At 48.1% G+C, this 12500-nt stretch overlaps 1 protein-coding gene across 1 annotated transcript in view; it reads left to right on the top strand.

The window, feature by feature from the left end:
- Nucleotides 1-12500, top strand: part of LOC134436745 (potassium voltage-gated channel subfamily KQT member 4) — a 212654-nt gene that overhangs the window by 103048 nt on the left and 97106 nt on the right. The window contains exon 2 of the mRNA XM_063186096.1: nucleotides 3505-3595. Within this exon, the coding sequence (XP_063042166.1) occupies nucleotides 3505-3595 (91 nt within the window). The remainder of the gene's footprint in view (nucleotides 1-3504; nucleotides 3596-12500) is intronic.

The following is a 12500-nucleotide window of genomic DNA, read 5'->3' as shown; positions in this document are numbered from 1 at the left end:
TGTCACCACTATGAAGCATGTGGTTTCCCTCTGCCAGCTATGAGACCACAACACGGCAACCCCTGGCACACACACACACACACACACACACACACACACACACACACACACACACACACACACACACACACACACACACACACACACACACACACACACACACACACACACACACACACACACACACACACACACACACACACACACACACACACAGCTTTCACAAATGCTTGATTGTTTTCCGTGGGTGACTTGATGTCAGAGTCCTATTCTGTAGCCTGGTAGAGAGAGAGTTTGTGGTCAGGAAAGATAAGGCAGGATGGGGGGTTTGGTGTGTGTGTGTGTGTGTGTGTTAACGTGCGTGTGTGTGCGTGCTTGCATGTTTGCGTGCATGTATACTGTGTGTGTGTCTCTGTCTGTGTCTTTGAGTCTGTGTTTTTGCTTCTGTGTTTACCACTTGTGGGCACACGCAGGCAGCAGGCAGTCAGTCATGGAAAAGTTAAATATAAATGTCGTGCGTGAAAGCATCAAATCCTTCAGGGGCTTAAAGTGTATCTGGCGTGATCTGTTTGACACGCGCAGGACTTCCAATGGATAAATGCCCTGTGCTGTACTTTCCCCGTGTGTGTGCGTGTGTGTGTGTGTGTGTGTGTGTGTGTGTGTGTGTGTGTGTGTGTGTGTGTGTGTGTGTGTGTGTGTGTGTGTGTGTGTGTGTGTGTGTGTTTGTGTGTCTTCCAGTGGATAAATGCCCTGTGCTGTACTTTCCCCATGTGCTTAAACCAGCAGCCTGCGATCAGGGTTGCCAGATGAGGCTGATGATTTCCAGCCCAAAAAATGCTCAAAACCCGCCTAGAAGCACAAAATCCCGCCCAATTCTATTGATTTCTATGGCAAAAATTGGGCAGGTTTTTATGCTAAATGCCATTTTTTCCCACACACGGCCATCCTAAGCAGCCCAATTGGGCGGGAAACAGCCCAATCTGGCAACACTACCTGATATTTGGCGAGCGTAAACCTGTTAGCGCCTTTTGTAGTGGAGAGGGAGCCGGAGCCTGATGGATGAAGCCACTGTCATCAGGACCTGAATATAACAGGAGCCCGCCGTGCTAATGTACAATGTGGCCGTCTGACGGCTGTATCTTAGATTAGATTAGATTAGATTAGATTCACCTTTGCTGTCTCTACAGGAGAGAAATTTCATTCATCAGTAATACTACCCGTTTGGATAGCCATTGTCATCAAGAGATGAATATATTCAGTAGCCCATGGTGATAATGTACATTGCACTGTCATCAGGTTATGGCAAAGGACGCGCTCAACTTCTTAGAAAAAAAATGAAAGTCTTTGGGTGCGCGATAAAAGGTATCAATTTAAGGAAGAAAAATCTGCACTCACAAACTGCGTCTCATTATTTATTTATATTACCACCATGTCCAAAAGCAAACGGCTTTCGGCTATCAAGCCTTCATCAGTGTGTGGTGCATTCCACTATCATCACAGCAAGACATAGGCAGCACTACACATAGTCAAAGGACGGGTCAAAATCCTCTTGGCTAGTGAAAAGCCAAAATGGGAAACTCCAACTCCCGTTGTCATTGTGACACAGCACTCCACAGCACACAAGTGAGCACTGCACACTGCACGCAACAACATTTCATTTATGCCTCACCTGTGCAAGGGGGCAGCCACTAATGGTGCCCCAAGGGAGCAGTGCGGTGGGACGGTACCATGCTCAGGGTGCCTCAGTCATGGAGTAGGATGGGGGAGAGCACTGGTTAATTACTCCCCCCACCAACCTGGCGGGTCGGGAGTGGAACCGTTGGAATACAAGTTATTGTGAGACAGGATAGTGGAGGAGAGACAGGAAGCGAGCTGGGAGAGAGAGATGGAGAAGGACCGGCAAAGTACCCGGACGGGGAATCAATCCCAAGTCGGCTGAGTGGTAAACGTGTGCCCTACCATTTCGGCCACGGTAGGGCCAGGAGTACAAGTCTGATGCCCTAACCGCTTACCCATGACTACCCAAAAAGCTAGACAGCAAGACATAAGTAGCACTACACTACACATAGTCAGAGGACGGGTCAAACTCCTCTTGGCTAAAGTGTGAATGAATTATGTAGGGCAAGCTATATCTCCTTCATAGTGGTTAAAGCACACACTGCGGAGGCAAATGAGTGTTGACAAAGCTAAACTGTAGCACTACCGCGTTTCCCTCAGCAAGACTCTGCTTACGCTAACACTTCTTACCGGGAATAAAAAACGCTGTCGGCAAGATTCACACAATTACTGTGCAAACTGAATAGTAGTACTACTGTGTGAGTAGTAGTAACTGTATATTTATGCTCCTGACCTGTTGGAGTTTTTATTTAGGCAGCCAAACCAATTTCCTCCTCCTCTTGTAGCAATGTCATCATTATTTTGTTCTGAATGGGCCTGAATGCTTTTACACTAGCCTACCGCATGCTTTTACACTAGCCTAGCGTACGCAGGTGGAGCCATTAGCTGAGACCGCTAGCTGGGGTGTGCTGATGCTAGCATAGTGTGCATTACTGGTGTATGGGTACAGCCTATTCCATCATTAGGCACAGGACAAACATGGAAGGCCTGAAGGGATTTTTTGACTTGTAATTAGAAAGTGCAGTAATGATTGACATGAACTGATTGGGAGAGAGAGAGAGAGAGAGAGAGAGAGAGAGAGAGAGAGAGAGAGAGAGAGAGAGAGAGAGAGAGAGAGAGAGAGAGAGAGAGCAGTGGTAACCTTGAGTCGTGCATGTGTAACGGATGCCAGCTAGTAGAGTTTTGGCGTTACAAACTTTGTTAACCTCCCTCCTGAAACCTCATACAATATCGGTAGCACTGAGCTCTCGGTCTGGTCCTTTAGCTCAGCAGTATCGCGCAGTGCTTCCCATGCCGGAACTGGAGCCTGGGCATCGCAGTGAAACCCAAAATGCAAACAGGTTTCCAACCGACATAGTGTGGTATGGAGTTGCAACTAGATGTACCTGTAAAAATATACCTGTACATCTAGTTACACTCTCTGACTCTAAATGTGTTTTGGTGTGTTTGGATTTTTATATCACAGCCTGGTGATGTGTTGTTGTTGTTGTTGTTGTTGTATTGCAGCTTCCTAATTTATTGTTGTGTGTTGTGTGTGTTTGTTGTTTGTGTGTCAGCCTTGTGATGTCTTATTGTAGTTGTGTGTTGTTACAGCATTGCGATGTCTTGTTGTTGTTGTTGTTGTTGTTGTTGTTGTTGTTGTTGTTGTTGTTGTTGTTGTTGTTGTTGTTGTTGTTGTTGTGTGTTGTTGTTGTGTGTTGTTATTTGTGTTGTTACAGCCTTGTGATGTCTTGTTGTTGTTATTATTTGTTTTGTTACAGCCTTGTGATGTCTTGTTGTTATTGTTGTTGTTGTGTGTTGTTACAGCCTTGTCATGCCTCATTGTTGTTGTTGTTGTTGTTACAGCTTTGTGATGTGTTGTTGTTGTTGTTGTTGTTTGTGTTGCAGTTTCCTGCTGGTGTTCAGCTGTCTGGTACTGTCTGTCTTCTCCACCATCCCCGACCACCAGAAGTTCGCCAACGAAGGACTCTTCATCCTGGTAATCAATTAAAATAAGGACTCTTCATCCTGGTAATCAATTAAAATAAGGACTCTTCATCCTGGTAATCAATTAAAATAATAATCAAGGACTCTTCATCCTGGTAATGCAGTCAATTCAAATCAATTAAAATAACGAAGGACTCTTCATCCTGGTAATCAATTAAAATAATCAAGCCAACGAAGGACTCTTCATCCTGGTAATGCAGTCAATACAAATAAATTAAAACCAGTATACACAAGAGGACTCTTCATCCTGGTAATGCAGTCAGTTCAAATAAATTAAAACCAGTATACACAATTAATTCAAATCAATCAAATCAATTAAAACCGGTATAATCAATCAGTTCAACTCAATTAAACCAGTATAATCAATCAGTTCAAATCAATTAAAACCAGTATAATCAATCAGTTCAAATCAATTAAACCAGTATAATCAATCAGTTCAAATAATCAAACCAGAGGCCCTGCCGTGGCCAATCGGTTGGGCACTCGGGTCCCGGGTCATTTGCCGACCCCTCCACATCTCTCTCCCCATTCGCTTCCTGTCCACCCAAAAAAGACCCCAAAAAATCTTCAAATGATCAAACCAATATACACAATCAATTAAAATCAATCAAACCAAGGGCCTATACTACAAAGCTGGTTAAGTTAAGAGGTAAATCTAGTAGAAGAGCCTGGACTCTTAGGAATGGTCTTAAGAATTAGATGATTTTTTATTAGATGATTTACCTCTTAACTTAACCTGGTTTACTTGAGAGCAATATCATTTCTTTAAAGTACTATTTCTCTCAGGTCTGTTCAAGTCTGTAAAAGCTGTAGAGTCCCCGTTGAAAAACGCTTATTTACAGAATGTGCTCTTGAGCTTCACTTTTGGAGATTTGTTGTGGCAACGTTGTGTTGAATAAATCGTTGATCAGCAGCAACAGTGAGCGGATTTGTCCTCTTTCTTCTTCTACACATCACTACACTATGTTGTAGTAATTTTTCCATTTAAATGAGAAACAAGCGTTTGACTGTCTGAGTGGATGCAGCCTGTGGTGGTGATGATGGAGGTTTGCTTTGAGCAGGGCTGGACTAGGGGAGAAATAGGGCCCAGGCAGTTTTGACTTAAAGGGGCCCCTCATGGGGGAGAAATAGGGCCCAGGCACTTTTGGCTTAAAGGGGCCCCTCATGGGGGAGAAATAGGGCCCAGGCACTTTTGGCTTAAAGGGGCCCCTCATGGGGGAGAAATAGGGCCCAGGCAGTTTTGACTTAAAGGGGCCCCTCATTATTAGCGGCGCAGAACTGACTCACCGATGGGCCCCGCACCCTTGTGGACCCCTATTTTCTGATTTTATTTTTTCCTTTCTGAAAATAGGGGCCCATGAGGGTGCGGGGCCCGCCGGGAAATGCCCGTTATGACCACCGGGGCCCACTAGGAAATGCCTGTTAGGCCAGATGGCGGTCAAGCCCTGGGTTAGAGTGAAAGAATGGAAAACCGTGTGCAGTCCAGCCATTTATACACACTCTTGCCTCACTGTTGGAGATTAATATGTTTATCTTTCAGTAGTGCATGTGTTGCAAAGTGTACACACAAGTACACATTTGATTCTACTGTAAAGTATTTTTTTAGATAAATGATTGTGTGTACCGGTGTATATACTATGTGTAGTGTGTGTGTGTGTGTGTGTGTGTGTGTGTGTGTGTGTGTGTGTGTGTGTGTGTGTGTGTGGTATTGGCTTGTTTGGTTTGAGTGAAGGAGTGGAAAAGCTGTTGTGTTAGTAGCCGTCCCGTCTGGCCCCAGGGACCGATAACAAAGTGTGGAGGGGCACTAGAAACACGCATTGAGGGGGGCCTTTCTTATTGTCTGGCCCAGGGGCCCATGGAAGCATCATCATCGTCCCTGCCTGGTCTCCAGCTCCAGACAGGGCTGGCGTGGGGGAGAAATAGGGCCCGGGCACTTCTGCCTTAAAGGGGCCCCTCATGGGGGAGAAATAGGGCCCGGGCACTTCTGCCTTAAAGGGGCCCCTCATGGGGGAGAAATAGGGCCCGGGCACTTTTGACTTAAAGCGGCCCCTCATGGGGGAGAAATAGGGCCCGTGCACTTTTTGCTTAAAGGGGCCCCTCATGGGGGAGAAATAGGGCCCGGGCTCTTTTGGCTTAAAGGGACCCCTCATAATTAGGGACCCACGAGGGTGCGGGGCCCACTGGGAATTGCCTGCTTTGCCAGATGGCCAGTCCAGTCCTGGCTCCTGTACAGAGTACGGTACGCAGGAAACACATCTAGCCTGACCCCCCCCACCACCCCAGCCCCCCATCTAGCCTGATCCCCCCCCCCCCCATCTAGCCTGATCCCCCCACCCCCAGCCCCCCATCTAGCCTGACCCCCCCCCCCCCCCATCTAGCCTGATCCCCCCCCCCATCTAGCCTGATCCCCCCCCCCATCTAGCCTGATCCCCCCCCCATCTAGCCTGATCCCCCCCCCCATCCCCCCATCTAGCCTGACCCCCCCCCACCCCCCCCCCCCATCTAGCCTGATCCCCCCCCCCCATCTAGCCTGATCCCCCCCCCATCTAGCCTGATCCCCCCCCCCCCCATCTAGCCTGATCCCCCCCCCATCTAGCCTGATCCCCCCCCCCATCTAGCCTGACCCCCCCCCCCCATCTAGCCTGACCCCCCCCCCCCATCTAGCCTGACCCCCCCCCATCTAGCCTGACCCCCCCCCCCATCTAGCCTGACCCCCCCCCCCCCATCTAGCCTGATCCCCCCCCCCATCTAGCCTGATCCCCCCCCCCATCTAGCCTGATCCCCCCACCCCCAGCCCCCCATCTAGCCTGATCCCCCCCCCCCATCTAGCCTGACCCCCCCCCCCCCATCTAGCCTGATCCCCCCACCCCCAGCCCCCCATCTAGCCTGAGCCCCCCCACCCCCACCCCCACATCTAGCCTGATCCAATAATATCTGTTGTAATCCCCTCTCTCAATAAGAGCTGTTTTAGTACCAGGCCATTTAAAAAGGCCATCTCTCTCTCTCTCTCTCTCTCTCTCTCTCTCTCTCTCTCTCTCTCTCTCTCTCTCTCTCTCCGCCTCATCTGTCTCCTCACCCAACTCTCTCTCTCTCTCTCTCTCTCTTTCTCTCTCTCTCTCTTCACTCTCTTCTCTCTCTCTCCCTCTCTCTCTCTCTCTCTCTCTTGTCCCTCCCTCTCTCTCACTGTTTCTCTCTATCTCTCTCTCTATCTACATATACTGTATCTATCCACCCATGGCGTCATGGTGTTGTGGTCATACAGGATTCTGGGTAATTGACCACTCCGGCTCGCTCCTGTACATATTGCCCTGAATACCTCTTCAACTACCTCTCTCTCTCTCTCTAGCGCTCTACCACTCTCCTATTCTCTCTCTCTGTCTCTCTGTCTCTCTCTAGCGCTCTACCACTCTCCTACTTTCTCTCTCTCTCTCTCCATCCCAATTCCAATGCACTATCTATCTATCCATCCATCGCGCCATGGTGCTGAGGTCGTTCAGGCAGAGGCGGACTTTCCAATTGGCAAACCTAGGCAATTGCCTAGGGCCCCGACCACATCTGCCTTCCATAGGGGGCCCCCAACTGTCACACCAGCCACTGAGAACACACAACACAGTCTTAATGTGTCACTTACAGTATGTAAAGTAATCTAAGATAATAAGGCACTAAAACACTAAAATAGCACCAAAAATGTTATGTCTATACAAGGTAGGGATGCAAATTATCGACTGATTCATTAATCGTTAGTTGATTGCCTTATCGATCAACTTACGATTAATTGATAAGCTGTGTTTTTTCCCTGAAATCTCAATGTTTCTCGGAAAAAAACCTACTAAATCTAAAAATTTTAATTAAAAAATGAGATGAAATGCTACATTGAAATGAATTCTATTTAAATACTTAAATCCAAAGGGGATTTACATATTCCCACTATTCACACCCCTATTCATACACACTCTTCACATGCCCATTTCACCTGGGTCTCTTGTCAGTTGAATTGGTGATTAATTGCGAATAATGGTCTTTAATCGATTAACGCATTAATCAATTAAAGTCGATTAATCCTTTGTATACCTAATACAAGGACCTTTGAGGGCCCAATGTTTACAGGTATATTTTGCCTTGGGCCCCAAGATGTCTAGATGCTCCCCTGCGTACAGGATTCAGGGTAAGTTGACCATGTGGTGTGCTGTGTGTCCACTTTGGCCGGCTCTTTACTCCTGTATGTATTGCCCTGCGTCCATTAGCGCCACGCGTCTGAGCCCCAAACACTCTCTCACACACACACACACACATAAACCCTCACCCCCCACTCATCGCACCACTCACCCCCTCACCCCTCACCCCCCGCTCATCCCCCAAGGGCATGATGTCACCAGCCCCCCCGCCCCACTCAGCAAGCACAGAGAAGGGCAATTGCATTGTGGAGGTATTACAGTATCGACACTGTAGTGTAGGTATTACCCATCTTACACCTTACATCATCAATTTTGTTTTATTAAAAAGAAAAAAATAACACACACACACACACACACACGCGCACACACACACACACACACACACACACACACACACACACACACACACACACACACACACACACACACACACACACACACACACACACACACACACACACACACACTCACAGTCCTAAGTGATTTGCGGCAAAAAGGAGCAGCGAATGTTGAGAGTCCATTTCCCCTTCCTCCAAAGACGCCTCCTGGGCGCGTGGTGTGTGGTATGTGGTGTGGACCGCGGCGTGCTTAACGAGGGCTGATGAGTTAAAACAGGGCTGGACTGGCCATCTGGCATAGCGGGCATTTCCCGGTGGGCCCTGCACCCTCGTGGGCCCCTGGCTATCTGGCATAGCGGGCATTTTCCGATGGGCCCCGCATCCTTGTGGGCCCCTGGCCATCTGGCATAGCGGGCATTTGAAGGTGGGCCCCTGCACCCTCCTGGGCCCCTATTTTCAGATTCTTTTTTTTCCTACACATTTCTGAAAATAGGGGCCCACGAGGGGACAGGGCCCACCAATGTGTCAGTTATGCACTGCTAATTAGGAGGGTCCCCTTTAAGCCAACAGTGCCCGGGCCCTATTTCTCCCCCATGAGAGGCCCCTTTAAGCCAAAAGTGCCCGGGCCCTGTCTCTTCCCCATGAGGGCCCCTTTAAGCCAAAAGTGCCCGGGCCCTATCTCTCCCCCATGAGGGCCCCTTTAAGCCAAAAGTGCCCGGGCCCTATTTCTCCCCCATGATGGGCCCCTTTAAGCCAACAGTGCCTGGGCACTGTCTCTCCCCCATGAGGGGCCCCTTTCAAGCCAAAAGTGCCCGGGCCCTATTTCTCCCCCATGAGGGGCCCCTTTAAGCCAAAAGTGCCCGGGCCCTATCTCTCCCCCATGAGGGGCCCCTTTAAGCCAAAAGTGCCCGGGCCCTATTTCTCCCCCATGAGGGCCCCTTTAAGCCAACAGTGCCCGGGCCCTATTTCTCCCCCATGAGAGGCCCCTTTAAGCCAAAAGTGCCTGGGCCCTATTTCTCCCCCATGATGGGCCCCTTTAAGCCAACAGTGCCTGGGCACTGTCTCTCCCCCATGAGGGCCCCTTTAAGCCAAAAGTGCCCGGGCCCTATTTCTCCCCCATGAGGGCCCCTTTAAGCCAAAAGTGCCCAGGCCCTACATGTATTTCTCCCCCAGTTCAGCCCTTGCTGATGCGTTAAAGCAGCGTGACTTTCTTAATGTAAGTAAAGTAATGGACCGCCCTCTCCGCCCTCTCCGCCCGCCTGTTCGCCTCACGGCATTACAGCGATGTGTGTCTTAAGTGCCTCCTCCCGAGCCTGCTAATTTGCAGCGCCTCCTTACGGGACGTTGTCTTCTCCCAGAGGGTTGTTGGGATATATTGACGAGAGCTGGATTTATGACAAAAGGCACATTCTTGCTGTCCTAAAGGGCCGTACACACACGTCGCTACTAGTTACTCGCACAGTGAATGAAGTCAATAGAATGTCAATGTGTTCCAGTGAGACGAGTAGGTGGGTACTCTACAAGCGATGTGATGTGGGCGGATCCCGAGTTGAAAATATTTTAACTTCGAGCGAGGCGAGTAAGCGAGTAACCAATTCTAAAGCAAAGTTCAGTACGTCTCGCCTGTACATTGGCAGTTAAAGCCGCGGGAACTTTCAGCGAACGTTCCGTGAGAGAGTGGCGAGTAGGCGAGCAAGCGAGAAGTTAGTAATGTGTGTGTACGTAGCTTAAGAATGCTCTTTTGCTGCTAACTAAGAGTGCACTCTTCGGTGGTTTGCAGGCTGACCAGAACGAAGCCGGTGCTTGTGCCTGCACAGGTTACGTTCGGCACTGAAGCGCTTATCTGCGAACCGCCCGTGTTCATACCGGGCACTGAACTCTTTTCTGCACGTGACTGTGTTACCCAGATAAACCTGCTGACGGTCACGTTATTGTCACAGTTTGCGGAGAAAAACAAAGTATCTTACAGATCGTATTGCGGACCAAATTTATGGTTTGCGAGCGCTATGATCTGTAACGTGAGCACGACGGCCAGATTCGCGATTAGGTGCGGGAATGGGCACCGGCACGGGTCTCAGCCGGCCTGAATGCACCAATACTGTCCTATCACGGGGCAGTTGCTGCACCAGTACCAGAGATTCTTTAAGTATATAGAGATATGCCAACATAATAGGTTTCTATGGGCACCTAACATGACCAGATTCCGGTCTGCCTAAAGGGCGTGTCATAATGCTCCTAGCATTGAATAGAACAGTCATTAGGTCTGCCTAGGTCTGCCTAAAGGGGGATTTCCCCCCCAATAATAGAACCAGGAAACAATGGGCCAATGGAACCTCTCTCTCTACTCTCTCTGCCATTACTGTCCTACCACGACGGGGGAGTTGCTGCTTTCTTGGTGAATGAGGCATGTAAATCGTTCTTGGCCCATGAAAAAGTCATTTTTGTTGTCCTACTCTTGCTGTCTTACTAGATCAGGGGTGGGGAACCTATGTCTCGAGGGCCGTTTGCGGCCATTGAGGACATTTTATCCGGCCCCCGATATGATTATTGTTCAATTGATCATTTTTATGTTATTCAGCTTCACATGAAATATGTCATATTTTGTAAAGGAATCTTAGAAAAAGCATTTGCAATACAATTAAGTTATATTCAGGGATCCTAGAGAAGGAGGTGTTTGTTTAAAAGGTGGTTGCCTTCAATATAGGCCTAGGGTGTGAAGGGGGAAATCCTGGTTTGTGTTCATAGTACGGCCCTCGGAGGACTTTTACGGCCCTTGGATGAATTTGAAGTGGCCCTTAGAATGAAAAAGGCTCCCCACCCCTGTACTAGATGTTCTGTTGTCCTACTGTACTTGCTTTTTCACTTTTCTACAATATCAAGGGGTGCGTCTTCCATTCCTACATACGGTCAATTCTTATTTTTCTTTAGGGCTTTGATGGCTTTATTGGTTATAGTACAGTATTATGTCGCGAGTATGACAGGAAGAAAGCTGGGATAGCTAGGGGGTGGGATTCGAACCCGGGTCACCATGGGCATGTATGTAAGGCCCATATACTGTATACTGCCCCCCCGTATGGTGAAGTCTTGCTGCTGTCTTGTTTCTCTGACTAGCATTTTGTTTTGGAAGAGAAGTTCATGAACTTCATCATTTTTCCTTGGCCTAATTGTTTCCCCCTTCCCTTATTGCTATGAGTAATGTGCAGCAATTACAGCAGGCAATTTTGTGGTCGAGAAATTGCAATAAAACTTTTTTCTTTTTTTTTTTTACGTCTTACAGTACTGCAGATGGGACCGTCGTCAAGCCTATTCACTCTTTGCTGAAAATACTGAACTACATCATAACAACATTGCTTTGACATTACAGACAGCCTTAAAGTGATACTGTCCGATTTTTGGAAATAAGCTTATTTTACACCTTCCCTTGAGTTAAAGAATAGGGTTTTAACTTTCTCCTGTACTTTCAACCGTTTTCTATTTATGACAGTGCAAATTTGACCTCCAAGCTAACAGTTAACATTGAGTCCTATGAGACCAGTTAGGCGCGAGCTGGTCTCATAGGACTCAATGTTAACTGCTTACCTGCATACCCCGAGAACGATTGAAAATACAGGAGAATGGTAAAACCCTATTGTTTAGCTCAAGGGGAGGTGTAAAATAAGCTTATTTCCAAAAATGGCACAGTTTCACTTTAAGTGACAGATTAAGACTGAGTCATTACAATCTTGGTGACAGTAGGGTTATAACCTACGTACAGTACTGTAGGCTCTGTGCAAAGGGGTGAACTATAAGACGTGTCAGTAACACATTGCGGTGGCCAAGGTTCCGCAAGTGTTTGCTGGATGGCGTCACAGACAATCTGGAACACATAATCTATTGTGGACAGATTTACTCTTGAAAACAAGGCCGGACTGGTAATCTGTCATACAGGGCGTTTTACTGGTGGGCTGGACTGGTAATCTGGCATACAGGGCGTTTTACTGGTGGGCTGGACTGGTAATCTGGCATACAGGGCATTTGCCCGGTGGGCTGGACTGGTAATCTGTCATACAGGGCGTTTTACTGGTGGGCTGGACTGGTAATCTGGCATACAGGGCATTTAACTGGTGGTCTGGTCAAGGTATCTAACCCGACACTGCTCCCGGGACTGTAACCAATACCCCACACTGCTCCAGGGGCTGTAACCAATACCCTGTACCAAGACACCTATAAATACCTCAATACTGCTCCAGGGACTGTAACCAATACCCCACACTGCTCCTACCTAACCCCACATTGCTCCATGGACTGTAAGCTTTGGATAAAGGTGTCAGCTACTAAGTGTAAGTGTAATGTAATGTAATGTAATACAATGTAATGTAATACAATGTAATGTAAAGTATTGTAG

Source organism: Engraulis encrasicolus, chromosome 20 (assembly GCF_034702125.1).
Source record: "Engraulis encrasicolus isolate BLACKSEA-1 chromosome 20, IST_EnEncr_1.0, whole genome shotgun sequence".
Lineage (NCBI taxonomy): Eukaryota > Metazoa > Chordata > Actinopteri > Clupeiformes > Engraulidae > Engraulis > Engraulis encrasicolus.
This window is presented reverse-complemented; position numbering and strand designations above follow the sequence as displayed.